At 41.9% G+C, this 24,508-nt stretch overlaps 2 protein-coding genes across 6 annotated transcripts in view; both read right to left on the bottom strand.

Annotated features, from left to right (window-relative positions):
* Positions 1 to 5,354, bottom strand: part of RPF2 (ribosome production factor 2 homolog) — a 43,257-nt gene extending 37,903 nt beyond the window's left edge. For 2 of the 4 annotated variants that reach the window (XM_070376440.1, XM_005890220.2), the window contains exons 1-3: positions 5,224 to 5,354; positions 1,872 to 2,004; positions 709 to 746 (exon numbers count right to left, since the gene is read on the bottom strand). In XM_070376440.1, coding sequence (XP_070232541.1) covers positions 709 to 746; positions 1,872 to 2,004; positions 5,224 to 5,246 — 194 coding nt within the window. In that variant the 5' untranslated portion in view covers positions 5,247 to 5,354. Of the gene's footprint in view, positions 1 to 708; positions 747 to 1,871; positions 2,005 to 5,223 lie in introns of those variants that run through there. The other 2 variants (XM_070376439.1, XM_070376441.1) reach the window with 2 other exon arrangements.
* Positions 5,355 to 9,389: 4,035 nt separating this feature from the next.
* On the bottom strand, positions 9,390 to 21,357 carry GTF3C6 (general transcription factor IIIC subunit 6). Of its 2 annotated transcripts, XM_014476514.2 has the most exons (6): positions 20,942 to 21,327; positions 20,517 to 20,597; positions 16,882 to 16,945; positions 16,744 to 16,788; positions 15,090 to 15,203; positions 9,390 to 11,167 (listed from the first exon to the last, which is right to left on the bottom strand). In XM_014476514.2, exons 1-6 carry the CDS (start codon positions 21,071 to 21,073, stop codon positions 10,866 to 10,868), a joined length of 738 nt encoding a protein of 245 aa, XP_014332000.2. In that variant the 5' UTR covers positions 21,074 to 21,327; the 3' UTR covers positions 9,390 to 10,865. The 2 variants fall into 2 exon arrangements, with proteins under 2 accessions (XP_014332000.2, XP_070232543.1); XM_070376442.1 differs by lacking the exon at positions 15,090 to 15,203 and having other exon boundaries at positions 20,942 to 21,357.
* Between the last annotated feature and the right edge of the window lie 3,151 nt (positions 21,358 to 24,508).

The following is a 24,508-nucleotide window of genomic DNA, read 5'->3' on the forward strand; positions in this document are numbered from 1 at the left end:
CTTTAATCAAATTTAACACCAGCAGTAAGAAGATATCAAGTATTCCTTGGTAAGATATACTGAAAAGGCACATCACTTTTGTGATATTACTGCCAAAAATGCACAATCTCAATCTACTCATAAGACAAATCCAAACTGAAGGATGTTTTACAAAATAACTGACAAGTGCTCATCAAAAGTGTCAAGGTCATCAAAGACGAGGAAAGGTTGAGGAATTGTCATAAATTGGAGGAGACTAAGAAGACATGACAACTAAACACAATGTGGGATCCTAGAAGAGGAAAATGATATCAATGAAAAAACTGGCACGAACCAAATCAAGCCTGTGATTAAAAGGTAAGTGTGTATAAATTACTGTCCCCATGTTCATTTCTTACTTGTGATAACTGTGCTATGGTTACAGAAGTTATAACATTAAGAGATGTGGGAGAAGGATAAGGGAACTGTACTATTTTTGCAACTTTTCTGTAAGTCTATTACTATTTCAAAGTAATACATACATGCTATGATTACAACTCTGTAAGAATGTTCAGTACAAATGAATACACAGATGGGAAAGAAACAAGTTTTGAAATACTCATAGCTATGTATATAAGGAAATGTAATATTTTTTAAATAAAATATTTTTCTAAGTCTCCCATAAAGTGATTGGTTGTTACTTTTATAATGAAACAATATAATTAAATAAGTAAAAGAAATCACACTTACTTTTTATACAGAATGCCATAAGGTTTCTTCAGTGCATACTGTAAAACATAATTTATAGCTTTCAAAACAAAACATATTGTGAAAAGCAGAGATAAAAGTGAAGCACTGTAACAGTCATTATGCAAGGTTATCCTAGCTCCTGAATCCTATTCTGATATCTTCTGCATGGCTCCCCTTTGATCACATATAATTTGCAACACAAGCTTAATATTCTTAGACAGGACTTTCCTAATTAAAAATGTCTATGCCTTTTCAATATTCCATCCAATTTAAATGATTCCCTTCACTTCCTTAAATTCTAGCTTCATTTAGCCTGCTCTCCTTTAACCACCCCCCGATTATTTGCAATTCCCCAGATGTATCATGCTCCTTCACACTCCCTTTGTGCATGAGCTTTTGCCTCAGCCTTGGAAGCCCTTCCCTTCCTCTTCCTTTTCCTCTTCTCATTTCAACTCCTTCAAAATGAAGCTTAACCATCATCTCTAGGAAGCCCACCCTGTGTGGCAGCCTTCATGGAATTTTAACTCAGCCTCCCATCCTACTCCATGACAGAGGATGAGAGGGTTGGATGGCGTCACCGACTCGATGGACATGAGTTTGAGTAAGCTCCAGGAGTTGGTGATGGACAAGGAAGCCTGGTGTGCTGCAGTCCATGGGATTGCAAAGAGTCTGACACGACTGAGCGACTGAACTATCTGACTGACTCCCATCCTACTCCGTGCATACCTCCAGCACAGCACAGCATTCACAATGCTGTAACTTTTACTTGTCTGTCTCTCTCACTAAGCTCACTGAAGGGAGAGATTGTGTCTTATATAAATATTAATCCCCAATATCCAGCACAGTAGTTGGTATTGTTGGAAAAAATAAATGAATGTAATATGCAGTTAGCTCATTTTAGATATGTTCTTGAAATGTGAGGAAATCAAATTCCAGTCATTGAAATCAGGTGAAATTTACTAAGGGTGCTGTAAGGAAAACCAGTAGTCAGTACCTTAGCAAGGTAAACAACCTCCAACTTTAGCTTTTTTCTAAGGTTAGCATTTCTTAAGGCAAGGCAAAGTTTGCTATATATTTCTCAGCAGCCCAATTAGTATGCTAAAAACTTTCTAAAATGATTTCAACGCCATTTAAAAAGTGTGTATATACATAAATATACGTACCACATCTCTAAGCACTTGTGTTACTGTTGAATTTGCATTTCCCCCTTTAATCAACATAGCATTTTTAATATTTTCACTGAGTTTCGGTTCTCTCTTCTCAAGGAATCTCTTGGCTCTTTTTGTTTTGGGTTTTCTGTTGCGAAAAATCACAATTTGTAACAACTTAAGACATTTTCCTCATATTACAAAACCAAGACTTAAATGCAAATTCTTAAATATCAAAAAGATATTACATAACATTTATTAGTTAGGATTCCACAAAATCTCATTTTTGGGGAAATATTAATAAAATATATTCAGTTATTACTATTAAATGCATTAATTACATTTGGTCTTTAAAAAGACTTCCATTTTTATATTCCCAGCATTCTATTACTGTTTTCTAAATCTTTTATTAAAAAAAAACAAGGACTCAAGTGAATACTGTTGCTATTTTTACCCAATTATTTTTTCTTTAATCTTAAAGCAATCAAACCAGTACTCTGCACCCTAACACAATGAACAGCACACCAAATGCCAGTCAACTTGTGGGCACAGGGAGGCTAATTACTGCTTATCTTTCCTCCAGGTATAAGACCACAATGCCTGCCAGGAAGTATCCAATGTCCCACTCCAATATCATTGCTGATAAAGTCAAACACTACTGCCACCAACTGAAAATAATAACAACTGACACTTCATTATAGTTAGTCTATGAAGGCCTAATCTTTTACAGATGAGTCAGCTGATGTAATCTGTCCAAAGCCACACAGCTTGGCATGTAGGCCAATCTTCAAAATGAGCTACATTTAAAAACTCACCTAGACCAATCATCCTGCAAAATATGAAAGGAAAACAGGGGTTTCCCTGGTGGCTCAGAGGTAAAGAATCTGCCTGCAATGCAGGAGACCCAGGTTCGATCCCTGATCCAGGCAGATCCCACATCCTGCAGAGACACTAAGCCTTGGCACCACAACTGTTGAGCCCAGGAACTGCAACTACTGAAGTTCGTGTGCCCTAGAGCCTGGACTCCGCAGCAAGAGAAACTGATACAATGAGGTACCGGAGCACCACAACTAGAGAGCAGCCCTCGCAGCAACAAAGACCTGGCACAGCCAAATATACACACGCACACACACATTTATACTATATATGGGAAACAAATTCATTATTCTGATTGTATTCTGTCACATCGAGTAGAAGGCTTTTATACAGTACGTTGTTCACCTCCACTTACACTACAGTGAGAATCTTGATTTTCCATTTGCCACCTACAGAAATAATTTCTCTTCTCTTAAATAACTATGATCCTCCCTTCCGGTTCCATGTACACTTTGGGAAGGAAAAGAAAAACAGAATACACACACACATACTTTACCATACAGACTTTTAAAAACTCTCCTCTAGATAAAATATCAAGCACATATAAAGCTTCTAACCATTTACTGGTTGATAAAGATACACATTATTTTTTAAGTCAAACCAAGAGAGATTCAGTGCGTCCATAACCCAATTAAGTGCTGTATGTTGCGTACTCCATGTGGTTTATTACTTCTGATTAACTAGCAACTTCATGGCAAATAGATGGGGAAATAGTGGAAACAGTGGCTGACTTTATTTTTGAGGGCTCCAAAATCACTGCAGATGGTGATTGCAGCCATGAAATTAAACGGCGCTTACTCCCTGGAAGGAAAGTTATGACCAACCTAGACAGCATATTAAAAAGCAGAGACATTACTTTGCCAACAAAGGTCCATCTAGTCAAGGCTATGGTTTTTCCAGTAGTCATGTACGGATGTGAGAGTTGGACCATAAAAAAAGCTGAGCACCAAAGAACTGATGTTTTTGAACTGTGGTGTTGGAGAAGACTCTTGAGAGTCCCTTGGACTGTGAGGAGATCCAACCAGTCCATCCTAAAGGAGATCAGTCCTGAGTGTTCACTGGAAGGACTGATGTTGAAGCTGAAACTCCAATACTTTGGCCACTCGATGGGAAGAACTGACTCATTTGAAAAGACCCCGATGTTGGGAAAGATTGAAGGCAGGAGAAGAGGACCACAGAGGATGAGATGGTTGGATGGGACCACCGACTCAATGGACATGAGTTTGGGTAAACTCCGGGAATTGGTGATAGACAGGGAGGCCTGGTGTGCTGTGGTTAGTAAAGGGGGTCGTAAAGAGTCGGACGCGAAGAGTCAGACACGACTCAGCAGCAGCAGCAAAGAGGAGGACACGACTGAGCGACTGAACTGTATGAACCAGCAACTAATGCAAACACCTTGTACGTTTTATTAGCTGTTTGTCCCCCAATGAGACAATAAACTAGTCTTACTCACCTTCGCAGCCCCCAGACCTGCAGCTACTGCTGCTGCTGCTAAGTCGCTTCAGTCGTGTCCGACTCTGTGCGACCCCAGAGACGGCAGCCCACTAAGGCTCCCCGGTCCCTGGGATTCTCCAGGCAAGAACACTGGAGTGGGTTGCCATTTCCTTCTCCAATGCATGAAAGTGAAAAGTGAAAGTGAAGTCGCTCAGTCGTGTCCGACTCTGTGCGACCCCATGGACTGCAGCCTACCAGGCTCCTCCATCCATGGGATTTTCCAGGCAAGAGTACTGGAGTGGGGTGCCACTGCGTTCTCCGCAGACCTGCAGAGTGTATACCAAATGTGCAAACACCCCTGAATTAATGACCAAACGAATAATTTGTCCTTTTGATTATACGTTAACCCAGGTAAACAAAAAAAAAAAAAAAAAAAAAAAAAAAAAACCGCACAGCAAATCACATAACTATTTAGGAGGTCGAGAAACACTTTCTGGACGAATTTAAAGCAGCGATTACCCAAGGATAACTCAAGAAACATGTACAAGTCGGGGAAAAAGAGGAAAAGAGCATCTCTCTGCGCTGCAACAAAGCCTTTACCTACATTCTCGCAAATAATCCTCACAGTTCAATGAAGAATAACTATTATAAACGCTACTTTACACAGCAAACTGAAATTCAGGGAGGCTAAATGACCCAACCACAAAGCTCTAAGTGGTCTGTCACCTAAATCTGTCAGATTCGAGGGCTGTGCTCAGAGGGCCTCACTAACACCTTTCTCATACATTTGCGGAAACGAAGACATTCCCAATTGTCTAGGATAAAAGCTGCCAAAGCCTTGGTGCCACCTCCACCTCGGGGCTCCCACACGCGGACTTCCCCGCTCTCCGTCTCTCCTCAGGCGGCACGAACAGAGACCCAAACCAGCTGCTCCATCCACCCGGACTGGCAACGGGTGTGAGAAAGGAGCATGGGCGGCAGAAGCGCTGACACTCCGTCCCGCTACAGGAGCCCTTTTGCGCCAACGTTACCCGGGGAAAGAACCCAGCGCACTTACACAACTCTATCCAAAGCGTCCATCTCTACCTCAGGGGACCCGGTGAACGCACGTGTAGCGCCGGCTTACGCGATAGGGCTGTGTGTTGGCGGAAGCCGAACCGAGCTTCCGGAAACGGAAGTTGCGCGTGACGCCACTTCCTGGGGCCGAAGTGGACTCCTGGAGATGCTATCGGCTGTGGAGGAGGGACTATGTTCCCTTGGTGACAGGTTTTTGCCTGGGTTCTTTTCAGAAAGTTAACGGTCGCTTCTAGGAGCTTGATGTACACACCTATGTATGATACTGGTCAGGGTTCTTGGCCTTCCCTCAATCAATAGAAATTGGAGAGGCCAGCGAAGAAATTAAAGCAAAGTTTTTGGGGGGCTACTGCGCCTGCAGGAGCGACTAAAACCAAGTGACAGGTTCCCTTGCTTGCTGAGAAGGGGGCGGGGCAGGTGAGCTGGTTCCTTATATGGCGTGAGGACACGGTGTGTACAGGGGTGGTCTGGAGGGGTGGCTCACCTCTTAGGTGGTGTTGAGTGCACTAGCATAGTTTTGCTTCCAGCGCTAAGATAAGTGGCAGTTGGGTTGGGTGTGTGTGTGTGTGTTTAATCTTGTCCATAAGTTGCTCCAACTGCCCATGCACATAGTTTTTTTTAGTTTCTTATGGTTTCTTTGTATTTTATTACTGGAGGAGAAGAGACTTTTGTCCAGGTGCAAGCATTGCAGCACTGCAGGAAAAGGTCCCAGGCCTGAGCCTGTTTCATGTGTGTATCTGGAACCAGATATCCAAGGAACAGGTGTTATTCATCTGGGAATCCCCCAGGATGCTAGAAAGGTTGATGGAATGGTAGGTACTCACATAGTCACTAAAATGATCAATGTGCAATATGCACCCTTGACAAAACAGTGAGATCAGTGAGGTAGAGTTTATAACTGCCATGGTGCCCGGCACATAAAACGTGAGGAGGAAATAACACTAAGATCCTTACTTTCCCCCAGTGTTTCAATTGTATATTTCAGGTACCATGTTAGTCCTGTAAAGTGTACAATTTCTGTGGTTTTTAGTGTATCTGCAAAGATGTACATCCACCACCACTAATTCCAAAACATTTTTATCACCCTTCTCATAACCCAGTAGCACTCCCCACTTTTCACTCTTGCCAATGCCTGGTAACCTCTAATCTATGTCTTCCATAGATCTGCCTATGGAGAAAATACCACATAAATGGATTCATACAATATGTGGCCTTTTTTGTCTGGCTTATTTCACTTACTGTGTTCCCATGTGCTCATGTTTATGGTTCACATGTGTTGTAACATGTATCAGTACTTCATTCTCCGTACATTAATTTCTTTATTTAGAACTGAGTAATGGTCCATTCTGTGGATATACCATGTTTGCTTATCCACTCAAAAATTTATGTACATTTGTTTCCACTTTTATAAAGATTATACCATGTTCAAGTTATTGTGTAGACTTTTGTTTTTAATTCTCTAGAAGTAGAATTGCACATGACCACCCTGTTTGACGTTTGGAGGAACTGTTAAACTTTTCTGCCTGCACCGTTTTACATTTCTATTAACCATGTAAGAGGGCCTGGAATTGGTTTTTCTATTGCTGCTGTAACAAATTACCACAAATTTACTATCATAACACAAATGTATTATGTTAGACTTCTAGAGATGGTTGCTCCTTGGAAGAAAAACTGTGACAAACGTAGACAGCATATTAAAAAGCAGAGAAATTACTTTGCCAACAAAGGTCCATCTAGTCAAAAGCTATGGTTTTTCCAGTAGTCATGTATGAATGTGAGAAGTGGACTATAAAGAAAGCTGAGCACCCAAAAATGATGCTTTTGAACTGTGGTGTTGGAGAAGACTCTTGAGAGTCCCTTGAACAGCAAGATCAAACCAGTCAATCCTAAAGGACATCAGTCCTGAATATTCATTGGAAGGACTGATGCTGAAGCTGATGCACTCAGTGCTTTGGCCACCTGATGCAAAGAACTGAATCACTGGAAAAGACCCTGATGCTGGGAAAGATTGAAGGTGGGAAGAGAAGGGGACAACATAAGATGGGGTGGTTGGATGGCATCACCAACTTGATGCACTTTGAGTTTGAGCAAGTTCCGGGAATGGTGATGGACAGGGAAGCCTGGCATGCTGCAGTCCATGGGGTGGCAAAGAGTCAGACACTGCTGAGTGACTGAACTGAGACCTCTGGAAACCAGAAGCCTAATTTTACAGGTCTAAAATTGTCAGTGGGGCTCCATTTCCCCTAAAAACTGGAGGGAGAATCTTTACGTCTTCAGGTTATATAAGCTGTTGCATTTCTTGGTATTCCTGTATCTTAAAAAGGCATTACCTGAACTTCTGTTTCTACTGGCATAACTTATTTTTCTCTGTTACTTGTTTGACTCCCTCTTATAAAACTCTTGCAATTACATGTGACCCAATTGGATAATCCACAATTATATCCCCCATCTCAAAATCCTTAACCTAATCATATAGCAAATTCCCTTTGGCCAAGTACAGTAACATATTCACAGATCCCTGTGTGTAGAGTGTGGACATGTTTTGAGGAGAGCATTATTCTATTAACCACAGGTTCCAACTTCTCCACTTATGTCCAAAATTTGCTATTGTTCATCTTTTTTCATCAAGCCATCCTACCTAGTGGATATAAAGTGGTAGCTCATTGTGGTTTTCATTTGTATTACCCTGATGACAAGTGATTTTGATTATCTTTTCATAGGTTGATTAACCATATCTTCTTCCAGAATAATGCTCAGATCCTTTGTCTTTTTATTGAGTTGCAGTAGTTTCTCATATATTCTAATACAAGTCCCTTATCTGATGGATAATTTGCAAATATTTTCTCCAATTGAATATAGGTCTTTTTTTCTAGTGTCATTTGAATCGAAAAAGTTCAATTTTGATGAAGTCCAATGTGTCATCTTTTTCTTTTGTTGCTTCTACTTTTCATGTTTTATCTAAAGGGCCATTTCCTAATCCAACATAATAAAAGATTTATACCTATATTTTCTCCAAATAGTTTTATAACTTTAGCCCTTACATTTATTTAAGCCATTAATCCATTTAAAAAAAACAATTATATATTAAAAATTTATTTTTATATATTTGGCTGCACCAGGTCTTAGCTGACGCACTTGGGATCTTTAGTTGCAGCATGTGGGATCCATGGCATGTGGGATCTAGTCCCCTGATCTGGGATCAAACCTGGCCCCCCTGCATTGGGAGCAGGGAGTCTCAACAACTGGATGACTAGGGAAGTCCCTGTTGGTCCATTTTGAGTAAGTCTTTGTATATAATATGAGACTGGGGAGGGGCCCCACTTCATTCTTTTGCATGTGGATATCCAGTTGTCCCAGCACCGTTTATTGAAAAGATTCTCTTTGCTTCATTGTATTGCCTTTGTTCCTTGATCTAAGATCAGTTGACTATGTCTACTTCTGGCCTCTCTATTCTGTTCCATTGACCTATCTGTCTATTCTTTCAGCAATTCCCACTGTCTCTATTACTAGTTTTTACAGTAAGTATATTTTTTAACATCGTATTGGCTATTCTGAGGGTTGGCCTCTCCGTATAAACTTTAGAGTCAGTTTGACAATATCCATAGAAAACTTGCTGTAGTTTTGTTGGGACTGCATTGAATCTATAGATCAAGCTTGGAAGAACTAGTATCTAGAAAATAGGGCCACTTTTATACACACAAGGAAAGCTGTGCACACTGCTGCTGCTGCTGCTGCTAAGTCACTTCAGTTGTGTCCAACTCTGTGCAACCCCAGAGACAGCAGCCCACCAGGCTCCGCCATCTCTGGGATTCTCCAGGCAGGAACACTGGAGTGGGTTGCCATTTCCTTCTCCAATGCATGAAAGTGAAAGTGAAGCCACTCAGTCATGTCCGACTCTTAGCGACCCCATGGACTGCAGCCTACGAAGCTCCTCCCATGGGATTTTCCAGGCAAGAGTACTGGAGTGGGTTGCCATTGCCTTCTCCTGCCTGAATAAATTCTGGGATTCTGTTACAAAGAGAAAAAGGAAGACCAGATATTGGGTCAAGTAATTAGCAGTCTCTCCACATACATATGGTAGAAAAAAATGTTTCTGATTAAAGGAAAGCTGAGACTAAAGTCATATAAAAATTGGGAGGATATACATGCTTATGGTTTGGAAATGCTTTTAATCGGGGTATGTTGTTTTCCAATTAAATAGGAAAAAGTTACAAAACTTATGGAAGGAAAAATTTTCTCATCTTAGAACATTAATTTTCTAATCTGTCAAAACAAAGTTATACCTCCAACAGTTGAGAGGTGTAATTTTTTAAAATTTTTAATTGGAGGATACTTGCTTTACAACAGTGTGCTGGTTTCTGCCACACAACGTGAACCAGCCATTGGCATACACGATCCCCTCCATCTTGAGCCTCCCTCCCACTCTCCCATCCCACATCTCTAGGGCATCACAGAGCACTATGAGATATAATTAATGTGAGGTGTGTTTATACCAGCATAAACCATATAAAATGGCTGGGTTTTATAGTCAGAAACAAATATTGGCAATTTCATATAGAACAACCTGTATCAAAGTTTGGGAATAACTTACTTTAAAAAATACTAGTTAAAGCAGATGTAGCTTATCACCATAATACTTAATTTTTAATTGGAGGATAATGGCTTTACAATGTTGTATCACTGTAGTAAAATGACTGTTACAGCTGAATTCCAATCATCTTTCTTCAGTGAAAGGAGTCAAATTACAGCTGGAATATCAGGAATTGTACCTTCGCCCTTAAGCACTTCTGAATTCTTCTGTTCTCAGAATTGTAATATCGATGTTGGTAGACTGGAAGATGTCCCCCCCCCAAGTATTTTCATGCCATAATTTTCAGTTATGCCTGTTTAAATTACATGGCAAAATGGACTTTGCAGATGGAATTAAAGTTACAGACCTTAAAATAGGGAAGTCAGCCAGATGTGCCCAATGTAATCAAATAAAGACAGAAGGGTCTAACATCCATAGGATGACAGAAGTAGCAGGAGAGAGTCAAGGACTGAGAGGAACTTGACCATGGTTGGCTTTGAAGAGAAGGAGCTATGAGTCAAGGAATGCAGGCAGCCTCTGGAATATGGGAATGGCTCTTGGCCAACAGCAAGGAAATGAATGGGACCATGATCCTTCAATTGCAAAGAACTGAATTCTGTAAACAACTGAATGAGCAATGAAATGGAGTCCCCCATCCCACCTCCAGAAGAGAAGTTCTACAAATACCTTGATTTTAGCCCAGGTGAGACCCATCTCAAACAGCTGACCTACAAAACTGTGAAAGACAATACACTTCTGTAGCTTAATACGCATAAGCCATTAAATGTGGTAATTTGCAATGGCTGCAACAGAAACTTAACTTACCTTAGTAAAACCTCCATTTTAAAGGACTCATCACATAATGGTCCCTATAGTCCTTGAAACCATATTTTTTAAAACTCATATTCGGTCCTTAATGATTCTAGTATATTAAACTACATTATAACTGGAAATGCATATATAGCTAACAAAAGTAAAAACTGTGAACTACAAAGTCAATTATTTTATATAAAAATTCTATAAAAAGTTCATGACTAGTTATTATGAGAAACATTTCATCTAGGAGTGATTTCTATGGCAGTTTCTTGAGTATCCATAAAAACAGACCCTTCTGTCTCAAAAGAAGGGATATCAATAAGAGGACCAGAATCCTCTATTTCCAAGTTCGGTGGTTTCTCCTGTTCAAAACTCAGGTTTGAATTGTCTTTCATTTGAGTCTCATGCTCTTCCAACTCCAAAGATTTATCTGGGTCTGGAGCTACAGCTTCATCCTCTTCATGTTGATGCAGAAAATTACAAATCATGTTGGGTCTATAGGAGAAATCATTCTCCTTAATTTGCAGCCATTCCACACCACCTAATAGGGGAGGGTGTGGGTGGGGTGAGAAACCAAGAAATACGAAAAAGGAATTTTAGTTACTTACAAATATTTTTAATTTAAATGTTCTTATGAATATTTGTCAAAATAAAACTCCAACTTAAAGAAAGGAACATGGTGCCTGAACCAACTGATAACAAATGTGTAATTTTCATCTTACATGAAGACCTTGGAAAGCCTATAAGGTATGCATTATCAAAATCACTACTATTCTAAGCCCTTTCTCCAGAGTCCAGTTCCCAGCTCATTCTGAGAGATAACTGATCTTCCACTGCCATCTCTTGTCTAGAAGAAAATTGTCACTTCCCTACAATTTTCTTCTTATTCAGTCAGCTTTCAAATACGGTGGATGATACCACTCTATCATCTTCCAAGTCAACATTTATGTGTCATTTTAAATTGAAGAATCCAACTGTGAAATAAGACACCTCTCCAAAAAAAATCCTTGAAAAAAATTTTTGTTCCTTTTCATCAGATCAGATCAGATCAGATCAGTCGCTCAGTCGTGTCCGACTCTTTGCGACCCCATGAATCGCAGCACGCCAGGCCTCCCTGTCCATCACCAATCCCTCAATGAACGCCCATAATCAAGAATTGCTTCAATAATGCTAGCCATTTTTTTCTCTTATCCTTTTGACCCTTTCAGAAAGCCAAGTATTTTCATAGATATTTAATTCCTATAACCCCAAGGTGTTTACTGTCATTGTCAAAGTTCCATTAGGTATCTGTAAGATGCTTACTCCTTGGAAGGAAAGTTATGACCAACCTAGGTAGCATATTAAAAAGCAGAGACATTACTTTGCCAACAAAGGTCCATCTAGTCAAGGCTATGGTTTTTCCAGTGGTCATGTATGGACGTGAGAGTTGGACTGTGAAGAAAGCTGAGTGCTGAAGAACTGATGCTTTTGAACTGTGGTGTTAGAGAAGACTCTTGAGAGTCCCTTGGACTTCAAGGAGATCCAACCAGTCCATTCTGAAGGAGATCAGCCCTGGGATTCCATTGGAAGGAATGATACTAAAGCTGAAACTCCAGTACTTTGGCCACCTCATGTGAAGAGATGACTCATTGGAAAACACTCTGATGCTGGGAGGGATTGGGGGCAGGAGGAGAAGGGGACGACAGAGGATGAGATGGCTGGATGGCATCACTGACTCGATGGACGTGAGTCTCAGTGAACTCTGGGAGTTGGTGATGGACAGGGAGGCCTGGCATACTGCGATTCATGGGGTCGAAAAGAGTTGGACACGACTGAGCGACTGAACTGAACGGAACTGAAGATATCCCAACCTATCTTGTCACCCTGTTTGAGCATCCATCTGTCCTATACCCCACCATAAACTAACTCTTCTGCAGCTGTTTGCTGAAACATCCTTACTGTTGATCCCCTATTTTTTCTCTATAAAGTCTCCCTCTTTCAAAACTCGATTAGTCCTTTCCCTCCAGCTCAGCTTCAACTACTGACTTCTGTTTTTAAAAAAACCTGTATTTTTTGCTTGCAATAACATTATTCTAAACATATAGAATAACATTATTCTAGGGTGGGAAGATTTGGGAGAATGGCATTGAAACATGTAAAATATCATGTATGAAACGAGATGCCAGTCCAGGTTCAATGCACAATACTGGATGCTTGGGGCTAGTGCACTGGGACGACCCAGAGGGATGGTATGGGGAGGAGGAGGGAGGAGGGTTCAGGATGGGGAGCACATGTATACCTGTGATGGATTCATTTTGATATTTGGCAAAACTAATACATTTATGTAAAGTTTAAAAAAAAAAAAAAAAGAATAACATTTTTCTTAAAAAAAAAATTTTTTTAGTCACCAAGTTCAAAACCTTAAAGCCACCCTAAAGCCTACTCTGTTATTTAGCATAATACTTGGCACATAACAGATACTTAAAATAAGTTGAGTGAAATGGGTGTCGAATCGTAGACATCCATGTCTGTCTAAATGTGATTTACTTTAGAGTACAAGCTCCTAGAAAATAAGGACCACACCGTGTTCTGCTGACATCCAAGATGGTCCCCAGTGATCCTCACCTACCTGACACGCATGCCCCTGTGTCGTCCCCTCCCACACAGAATAGGATATAAAAGAAACGACAGAATGTGACTTCTAAGGCTAGTTCATAAAAGACATTGTGGCTTCTTTGTTCTTAAAAATCACTTGGTCTGGGAAAGCCAGCTGCTGTGTCAAAAGGGCACTCAAAATAGTAGTGTGAGGAGGGCAAGGCAGTGACGCCTCCAGCACAAATGCACCAGCCATGTGAGTGAGCCATCCTACAGCTAGATTTTTCCAGCCCTACTCAAGTCTCCAGATGACTATAGCCCAGTCAACAAAATGACTGCAACCTCATGAGAGACCCAAGCCAGACTACCTAGCTAATAAGCTGTTTCCAATTCCTGATTCATAGAAACCATGGGAGACAGTGCTTCTGTTGCCGTTGTTTTAAGCCATTAAGTTTAGGGGCCACTTTTTATGCAGCAATAGATAACCAGTACAGCCTTGAATAGTTGGTTGCTAATTTATTTGATTAAAATACACCCAAATTTTGCACTTCCCTGGTGGCACAGTGGATAAGAATCTGCCTGCCAATGCAGGGGACACAGGTTCTATCCCTGGTTTGGGAAGATTCCATATGCTGTGGGAGCAACTAAGCCCATAAGCCACAACTACTGAGTCTGCTGCAACTCCTAAAGCCCATGTGCCTAGAGCCTGTGCTCCACAAGAGAAGCCACAGTGATGAAAAGCCTGTGTATTGCAAAAAAGAGTAGCCCTGCTTGCTGCAACTACAGAAAACCCATACAAAGCTAATGAATAAATAAAAAGATGCATCCAGATTCTCCCAAAGATCTATTAGATTATTAAGACTAGAGCAAATTCTGTAACTTCCTTTAAGAAGAATATTTAAATGATAGTTAAGCAATTTGATATGTATCTGCCTTTCAAGTTCATTCTAGAACTTCAAGTGCCTCCTTCCTATTATTTTCAAAGTGTCTAAAAGAAAGGATAGTTGTGGAATATGTAAGAACAAAGATTTGTTATATAGTTACGTGTAGCTGGTATAAATTTCTAGATGATGAATGTACCTTCAAATATTTATTCTTTAAAATAAAATAAATCAAGCCATGAATATTCATCATTAGTGTCTTATTTACTAGTGTTTCAAATATGTCTTTGAGCAATAAGCCTTGTTTTTGGTGGACAAACACATTTATTTTGACCGTGTCCCACATTCCCTAGGGCAACAGAAAGAGGTTGGTGTGGTGAGTAATGGGCTTTTAAGCCATCAAGTGGTTATCTGTCCATCTCCACAAACATGTGCCCGCTACAGGTGCAAGAAACACCCATAAAGTCTCTAGTGTTGGATGACTAGCAACTGGAGAAGGCTAACTGGGTGTTTATTAAGAACTAGACTTCAGATTAACAACTGTGGTCTTAGAGTCCCTCCCTCACATACAAAGCCAGCTTCTTCCAGGCGTGAGCATCTTGGGGAAGGTTACTGCATCTCCCCAAAGCTCAGGAGATGCTGTGGGGGTCAAGAACTGCTACCATCATATCTTCTGCACTTACAAAGAAGTTTTAATGGTGGGGAGAGGAGTGGCTGCTGAATTCCTTGGGGTTGAAATCATGTCACATTGCTTGACAAACTCCTCACAATCGTTTCCAGCGCAAACCAGATAAAAATTTGTCATATGTCTCCAGTGCCCCCAGCTATATGAGAATTCAACTAAATTTTAAAATCTATCTTTGGTACTTTTTATGGAGCGCTCTCAATTTTCACATACTTAACCTATGACACATAGTCATTATTCTGAAGTACAAAGAACATCCTGGCAACAATGTGTCATAAAGCCAATACTGAATCATCTATTTTCAGAGAAATAAGTGAACTAACCTATGTTTTCTTCTCCTTCCTTTTTTTCTGTCAGAAGAGTCCTTGTCATGCTGAGCTTCTTCATTGTGTGGCATTTATATTTTAGCACAGTTTTATTACTGCCTTCTGCATCCACTAAAATACAAAATGAACACTATTATACTGCTTGATGCCTTCAAATAATCATGTTAAGTAAGCCTCGATGGTTCCAGTTTAGAGAGCTAAACTACTTCCTATCAAGATAATGCAGTTCAGTTCAAGATTTAACTCATTCCTCCTGCTCCAGCCACAGAGAAGTAACAGATTAAACACGTAAGAACTGAAGATACAAGTGAACTCAAAGACAACACTAATTTGTCTTTGGGTTTCTGTCCCAAAGTTAGAGTAACGCTACAGGTCTATTAGGTGCCAGCCCTGAAGTGGGAAAGCGGGGCCAGGAATTTGGGTTCATTGGGTAATGAGATCTAAAATTCTGTCGCTCAAAATGAAGCACCAAAGTCAGACACTACTTGAAGCCAGACTGGAGTGAGAACATACCCAATCAGGAGAGAAAGCTGAGGAAAAAAATTACTGTCCACCTGCTGCTTGGGGTCACAGCTTTATAAAAACTGTGGGTGTAGGCGGGAATGACGGATGAGACTCTATGCTAAGGATGTGAAGCACACTGAAATCCTGCAGAGCCTGCCACTGTGTGACTGACTGATACTACACTTCAGAAAGCAACACAGTGGTATCTATTAAGTTGACCCATGTGAAACTGGCACTATTCAGCCCAAATGTTAATTTCATATGGTTGAATCTAGTACACACACTCATCAATCTAACAGTTCCATTTCCAAGTGTATACCCAAGAGACATTTTTACATATATGCACAAGACATTTTTGTGGTGAGTAAATAAGCATAATTAAGAAAACAGGCTCTGGAGCAGACCATCTTAGTTCCAATACTGGTTCTGCTTCTATCCTGGCTCTGCTTCTAGGTCTATGACCCTGAGAATGTCTTTCTCTCTCTGTGCTTCAGTTTCTTCAAATATAAAATGAAGATAACAATGCCCTCTACCTCATAGACTTGTGGTGAGGATTCAGTACATTTATACATGGAACACTTAGAACAGTGCCTGACATACAGAAAGCACTCAATAAATTTTAGTAGTTATTAATAAAAATGGAAGCAACCAACATGTCCATTAATTGGAGAAAAAACTGCGGTACAGTCACAAATAGCAACAGGGAAAACATTTATATATATATATAAGCATGTAAAAAACTTCAAAACATATCTCTAATTGAAAAAAGATATAGAATGATACATTTATCATATGCTACAATTTATATATTAAGTGCGAAAGTATCCAGAAAGTGCTATTTATTGTCTGCTGATACATACATATGTAATATAAAATCAAGTGTAAGAAAGAAACACCAAATTCAAGAGAGTGATCACCTCTGAAGACAAGTGATTACCTCTGAAGACAGAAGGGAGTAATTTTGGAGAGGGATACACAAGGGGCTTCAAATGCATCTGGAATGTTTTTACCTACCTAGCCAAAAGGGAGAATTTGACACAGGTAGACAGTGGGTACATGAGATGTTTAACTTTAATATCCATCATATACAAGTATGTTTGAAATATTTCATAACAAAAAGAGTTGAGTCAGCATAGCAATCACTTACCATATTCAACATTTTCTTCAAATATAACACAGGTCCCAACAGTGTCTGCAGAAAAACATTAAGGCAACTTGTTGAAATAGCTACTTTCTCCAAAAGGCATATAAAAAAGGGAATTTCATCTCTCTGACATCCTCCTACCTTCATACTCTCCAGCAAAGACATAGCTGTCCACTTGCAGAATGGGTCTTTCAGTATCAATTCCCTACAACAGAATATCAGATCAGATCAGTCGCTCAGTCGTGTCTGACTCTTTGCGACCCCATGAATCGCAGCACGCCAGGCCTCCCTGTCCATCACCAACTCCCAGAATAGGACTACTAAAAAAATCATTAGTAAAAACAGCCTTGGGAGTGGGGGAAATGGGTGAAGAGGGGCTCAAATGATACCAACTTCCAGTCATAAATAAGTCCTGGGATGTTTAAGAACATCACGGTGACTACAGATAATACTGTACTTTATATCTGAAAGTTGCTAAGACAGTAAATCTTCAAAGTCATTGCCAGAAGAAAAAAAAAATTTGTAATTATATGTGTAGTGATGGGGGTTAATCAGACATTGCAGTGATTAATTCACAATACAGACAAATACTGAAAATGTTGTACAGCTAAAACTAATATAATTTTTTAAAAAAATTGTTGTTGTTCAATCCTTCAGTCATGTCTGACTCTTTGCGACCCCATGGAGTGCAGCACGCCAGGCTTCCCTGTCTTTCAGCATCTCCCTGAGTTTATTCAAACTCATGTCCATTGAGTCGGTGATGCCATCCAACTATCTCGTCCTCTGTAATCTCCTTCTCCTCCTGCCTTCAATCTTTTCCAGCATCAGAAAAAGTCAGCTCTTCACATCAAGTGGACAAAGTATTGGAGCTTCAGCATCAGTCCTTCCAGTGAATATTCAGGATTGATTTCCTTTAGGATCAACTGGTTTGATCTCATTGCTGTCCAAGAGACTTTCAAGAGTCTTCTCCAGCACCACAGTTTGAAGGCTCAATTCTTCAGCACTCAGCCTTTTTTACTGTCCATCTCTCACATCTGTACATGACTACTGGAAAAACCGTAGCTTTGACTAGATGGACCTTGGAAGGCAAAGTGATGTCTCTGCTTTTTAATATGCTGTCTAGGTTGGTCATAGCTTTTCTTCCAAGGAGCAAGCGTCTTTTAATTTTGCGGCTGCAGTCACCAGCTGCAGTGATTTTGGAGCCCAAGGAAATAAAGTCTGTCACTGTTTTCACTGTTTTCCCATCTATTTGCCATGAAGTGATGGGACCAGATGCCATGATCTTAGTTTTTTGAATGTTGAGTTTTAAGCCTGCCTTTTCACTCTCCTCTTTTACTTTCATCAAGAAGCTTTTTAGTTCTTCTTCACTTTCTGCCATAAGGGTGGTGTCATCTGTGTATCTGAGGGTATTGATATTTCTCCCAGCAATCTTGATTCCAGCTTCTGCTCTATCCAGCCCAGCATTTCACATGATATACTTTGCATATAAGTTAAATAAGCAGGGTGACAATATACAACCTTGACGTACTCCTTTCCCAATTTGGTTGCAAACTGTTGCTTCTTGACCTGCATACAGGTTTCTAAGGACGCAGGTAAGGTGGTCTGGTATTCCCATCTCTTGAAGAATTTTCCATAGCTTGTTGTGATCCACACAATCAAAGGCTTTAGCATAGTCAATGAAGCAGAAGTAGATGCTTTTCTGGAATTCTCTCGCTTTTCCTATGATCCAACGGATGTTGGCAATTTGATCTTTGGTTCCTCTTCCTTTTCTAAATCCAGCTTGTACATCTGGAAATTTGCGGTTCACATACTGTTGAAGCCTAGCTTGAAGGATTTTGAGCATTACTTTGCTAGCATATGAAATGAGTAAAACTGTGTGGTAATTGGCACATTCTTTGGCACTGTATTTCTTTGGGATTGGAATGAAAGCTGACCTTTTCCAGGTCAGTTTTATAAAAAATATTTTTTATAAAAATTATTATTATAAAAACATAATTATTTATGTTTGGCTGTGCTGGGTCTTCGGTGCTGTGTGGGCTTTTCTCTATTGCAGTGAGCTGGGGCTACTCTCTAATCACAGTGCTCCGGCCTCTCACTGCAGTGGCTTCTCTTGTTGCACAGCATGGGCTCTATGGCACTCGGGCTTCAGGAGCTGTGGCTGGAGGGCTCTAAGCACTGGGCTCAGTAGTTGTGGCGCAGGGGGCTTAGTTGCTCTGAGGCATGTGGGATCTTCCTGGATCAAGGATCAAACTCTGGTCTCCTACATTGGCAGGTGGATTCTTCACTACTGAGCCACCAGGGAAATCTAGTATAATATTATATGTCAATTATTTCTCAATTTAAAAAAGAAAAGAAGGATTTCCCTGGTGGTCCAGTGGTTAAAACTCACTGCAGGGGGCACAGGTTAGATCCCTGGTCTGGAAACGAAGATCCCACCTGCCTGGAGTGGGCACAGTAGTTGCAGCCCAGAGGCTCTTTAATTGTGTCCTGTGGGCTTCAGTGGTCGTGGCACTGAGACTTAGCTGCCCCAGGGCATGTGGGATCTTAGTTCCCCTCACCAAGAATTGTACCCCTGACCCCTGCATCGCAAGGCAGATTCTTAACCAGGGAGGTCCAAAAACAGTGTATTTTTTTTTTCAAAATTTAATCTTCCATTTCAAAATGCACCCCCTGCCCCAATCGTTACTCTCTCCAGCCACACACGCAGACATCAGGCATAGTTGTTGATGCTGTCAACTACAAACTGGCACTTGCCAAGAGCACTGCCAATGACTGAACAACAAGGGCATCTGCCACCTGCCCCTGTGGAGACGGAACCCTGTGCTGCTGCAGCTGCTGGCCTTCAGCACCCCCTGAGAGTTCAGGGTGGAGTGAGCCACTGTGTGCTCCAGGGAATCTGGGGGGACAGATCTTTAGATAGATCTTTTCAGGAACTGATTTTATGATCTTAACCCTTGCATCTCCTCATACCTAGAAAAGCACTAAATCCCTTCATGGGGACATCAAATCCTTGTGACTAGTAGAAAACCTTTTGTAATATGAGTGCTTAATGGTACTGAACTCCCCCTTCACCAAAATCTTATATATGGACCCTTCCCCACTGTCTCTTTGGAGCAGTCTCTCAGAACTATCAGAGGTGCTGCCTCCCTGGCTGCAGTTCTCAGTTTGCCCCAAATAAAACTTAACTCTCAAGCTGTGCATCTTTTTTTAGTCGACAATGCTGTAGAAGTTGGGGATTAGTTTTCTCCTGGCTGCTCCCAGAGCTCCCTGTACTGTGACTGTCTCCAACAGTTCACTACTTTGTACACCTGGAATTAATCTATTTTAAGGGGATGCTTTTGAACTGTGGTGTTGGAGAAGACTCTGGAGAGTCCCTCAGACAGCAAGAAGATCCAACCAGTCCATCCTAAAGGAACTCAGTCCTGAATATTCATTGGAAAGACTGATGCTGAAGCTGAAACTCCAATACTTTGGCCACCTGATGCGAAGAACTGACTCATTTGAAAAGACCCTGATGCTGGGAAAGACTGAAGGCAGGCGGAGAAAGGGACGACAGAGGATGAGATGGTTGGATGGCATCACCGCAATGGACATGAGTTTGAGTAAGCTTTGGGAGCTGGCGATGGACAGGGAAGCCTGGCGTGCTGCAGTCCATGGGGTCGCAAAAAACACGACTGAGCGACTTAACTGAACTAAAGGGGATGGGTATGTCACCATTCATTCTTGTTTTAGATTTAAGAAAACCTACAACAACCCACCAATTCTACAAGACTCACCAAAATCTTGCATTTATTTTCACATTTTGAGAGCAAGTCTGAATCAAGAATTCCTGATAATTCCACCATAACCAGCTGCTCCTGGTGGAAGAAAGAAGGGTTAACGCGTTAGCCTGTGAGAGTGCAGGAAGAGGCAGGCTAAGGAGAAAAGCCAAACACACACCCGAAGTGAAACGACTCCACTTTTGTGAAAACTAGGTCCTGCTTTCAAGGAGAGGAAGCGCGCTCCGTTAACGAAGGTAACCTCCCTCCTTCCACCTAGAACTTCCGTGTGGCCCGTAAGGCTATGGGCAGCTGCCTGCCGCCCCGCGCGCTCAGGGGCACAATCCCGCCAGGCGCCTCGAGGCCGCGCGCCGACTCCCTGCCCCGCACACAGCCACTTCCACCCCCGCCACCACCGCGCGGGCTTCTGCCGTGGCACTCACTGTTTCCTCCTCCTCCTCCTCTTCCTCCTCTTCGTCCCAGTCCACCCAACTCGGCTCCTTGGCAGCTGCCGCCATGCCGCCGCTCCTCGGCGCCGCCAGCGAACCGTGGGCCCCGCCCGCCGGGGCCGCCATCTTGAGTAAGGGCAGCAGCTCCCGCCCCGCAGCGGCTCCGGCTGCGGCCCGCCGCTCCTGCCAGCACGCGAGATGGCGGCTCCCGGGCCCACGTGGAGCTCCTTGTTCCTCTCCGAGAGCTGGAGCCAGGACCCTGGCTTCGGTCGGGCAGCTTCGGCGACCTAGGGAACCCTCGGAGTCCCGTCGCTGGTGGGACGAGCCCACTGGCGAGCGAGGCAGAGGAGATCAAGAAGGTGCAGGCAAAGAGGCCACCGTGCGCAAGGGAAATGGAGAGGCCTAGAGTATCCCCATCCTACATTGCTTTGAAAGAAATTCTTAATGTTGTGTAAACACTCATCCTCAATTCAAGTTCTCCCCGAGCCAAGCTTAGGGCACACTTCACTGCGCTAGGAAGTGAGCTTGGGTTTCAGGACCCTGCAAAAGCTGCAGGCTTCGCAGGTGGCGCTAGTGGTAAAGATCCCGCCTGCCAATGCAGGAGACGGGCGGTCGATCCCTGGGTTGGAGGCGGGCATGGCAACCCATTCGTGGACTGAGGAGCCTGGCGGCTGCAGTCCATAGGGTCCCATAGAGAGGGACACGATTGAAGCGACTTAGCACGCAAAAAAAAAAAAAAAAAGATGTAGGAATGGCAGATGGAGATCTGATTGCCCTAAGCGCTGTAAGAGACAGACATTGGGGAATACTATAACCTCAGCTATGCAGATGACACCACCCTTATGGCAGAAAGTGAAGAGGAACTCAAAAGCCTCTTGATGAAAGTCAAAGAGGAGAGTGAAAAAGTTGACTTAAAGCTCAGCATTCAGAAAACGAAGATCATGGCATCCGGTCCCAGTCACTTCATGGCAAATAGATGGGGAAACAGTGAAAACAGTGTCAGACTTTATTTTTCTGGGCTCCAAAATCACTGCAGATGGTGATTGCAGCCATGAAATTAAAAGACGCTTACTCCTTGGAAGGAAAGTTAATGACCAACCTAGATAGCATATTCAAAAGCAGAGACATTACTTTTGCCAACAAAGGTCCGTCTAGTCAAGGCTATGGTTTTCCAGTAGTCATGTATGGATGTGAGAGTTGGACTGTGAAGAAAGCTGAGCGCCGAAGAATTGATGCTTTTGAACTGTGGTGTTGGAGAAGACTCTTGAGAGTCTCTTGGACTGCAAGGAGATCCAACCAGTCTATTCTGAAGGAGATCAGCCCTGGGATTTCTTTGGAAGGAATGATGCTGAAGCTGAAACTCCAGTACTTTGGCCACCTCATGTGAAGAGTTGACTCATTGGAAAAGACTCTGATGCTGGGAGGGATTGGGGGCAGGAGGAGAAGGGGATGACAGAGGATGAGATGGCTGGATGGCATCACTAACTCAATGGACGTGAGTCTGAGTGAACTCCGGGAGTTGGTGATGGACAGGGAGGCCTGGTGTGCTGCGCTTCATGGGGTCGCAAAGAGTCCGACACGACTGAGAGACTGAACTGAACTGAAAGACTAAGTAACTGAGAAGCCAATGGTACCCCACTCCAGTACTCTTGCCTGGAAAATCCCATGGGTGGAGGAGCCTGGTGAGCTGCAGTCCATGGGGTCACTAAGAGTCGGACACAATTGAGCGACTTCACTTCCACTTTTCACTTTCATGCATTGGAGAAGGAAATGGCAACCCACTCCAGTATTCTTGCCTGGAGAATCCCAGGGATGGGGGAGCCTGGTGGGCTGCCGTCTATGGGGTCGCACAGAGTCGGACAGGACTGAAGCGACTTAGTAGTAGTAATTAGTAGAGACTAAGTAAAGTGAAGTTTCGAACAGGATTTTTCTAAAACTAACTTCACGGGTTTCTCTGATTATAAAATAAATGATGGTTGTAGAGAGACAGGATGATCTACCTCCATAGAGCATGAGAGTTAGGGTCTGATACTTGTCTGATTTTGCTGCATTATTAACTGCAAGGCTTTAGGCAAGTTGGTTTTTGTGAGGATTAAAAGAGATAATCCATGTAAAACAGATTTAGGCCATTGTCTGGCACATATTAAGCACTTAATATGCATTTAGTCTAGTCATAGTAATAATATTTACAAATTTAGAGTATTATAACTTTAAAAAAACATTTTTGGGGAATTTTCTGGTGGTCCAGTGGTTAGGACTATGCTTTGTCTGCGGTGGCCTTGATGGGGGAAATATGATCCCACAGGCCATGCTGTGTGGCTGAAGAAAATGAAAAACAAAAACATCTTCCTACACAGTTTAGCTTTCCAGCTTCTTTCTACATACACAAACACAATTTTTATTACAAAAATGTGTTCAAACTATACATCTGTTTCAAACTTGCTTTTCTCACTATATTTAGTATCATGGATGTTTTCCACGGTAAATATAGATCTATGTGATGGTATTTATTGATATTGCACACTTTAGTAAACATTTTTGTGCATTTTTACGCATTCCTTCATTAAATGAATGGATTTCATAGCTTTAAAAAAGTGGGAGAAGTATTGGACTTTTTAGAAGTTATAGAACTTAGAAGTTCTAGATCTGAAATGTAGTAATTGTGATCTGGCACAAGCTGCTGTGCTTTCTCATCCCCTGTGTTCTTATTTATTAAATGAAGATAAAATTATTCATCCTTACTGTATATTTTTTGTTTGAAGATTAGATTGTGTCTCAAACAGTGTTCTATAAGTTGAGAAATTAAATTGTCAGATATTATTGGGGTTCGGGGAGAATAAAAAGGAGAACAATCCAAGCTGAGGGAGCAGCAGAAGTGAAAGTCTGAGGGTCGAAAATACATTTTATGAGGTCACTGTAATGCCTCAGGATGTCCCTTTCAAATAAATAATGCTCATACTTCTAGTCAAGGTTATTACTGTTTACTATTTAAGACATAATTGTTAAGTTTATTTATTTGAATGGTTTATGAAATGATACAGACAGAGAAGGAAGCCTGCCATCCCTGTCTGCCAGCTCCCCTTTCCATTACTGTTGATCAGTCATGTCTGACTCTTTGTGACCCCATGGACTGCAGCACGCCATGCTTCCCTGTCCTTCCCTATCTCCCAGAGTTTGCTGAAATTCATGTCTGTTGAGTTGTTGATGCCATCCAACTATTTCATCCTCTGTCGCCCTCTTCTCCTGCCCTCAATCTTTCTCAGCATCAAGGTCTTTTACAAGGAATCGGCTTTTCGCATCAGGTGGCCAAAGTATTGGAGCTTCAACTTCAACATCAGTCCTTCCAATGAATATTCACGGTTGATTTCCTTTAGGAGGGCTCCCTGTTGGCTCAAATGATAAAGAATTCACCTCCAATGCAGGAGACTCACATTCAGGAAGACCCGCTGGACAAGAGAAGGGCTACTCACTCCAGTATTCTTGCCTGGAGAATTCCATGGTCAGAGGAGCCAGGTGGGCTACAGTCCATGGGGTCCCAAAGAATCGGAAACAACTGAGTTA

This window comes from Bos mutus, chromosome 9, assembly GCF_027580195.1.
Source record: "Bos mutus isolate GX-2022 chromosome 9, NWIPB_WYAK_1.1, whole genome shotgun sequence".
Taxonomy (NCBI): Eukaryota; Metazoa; Chordata; class Mammalia; order Artiodactyla; family Bovidae; genus Bos; species Bos mutus.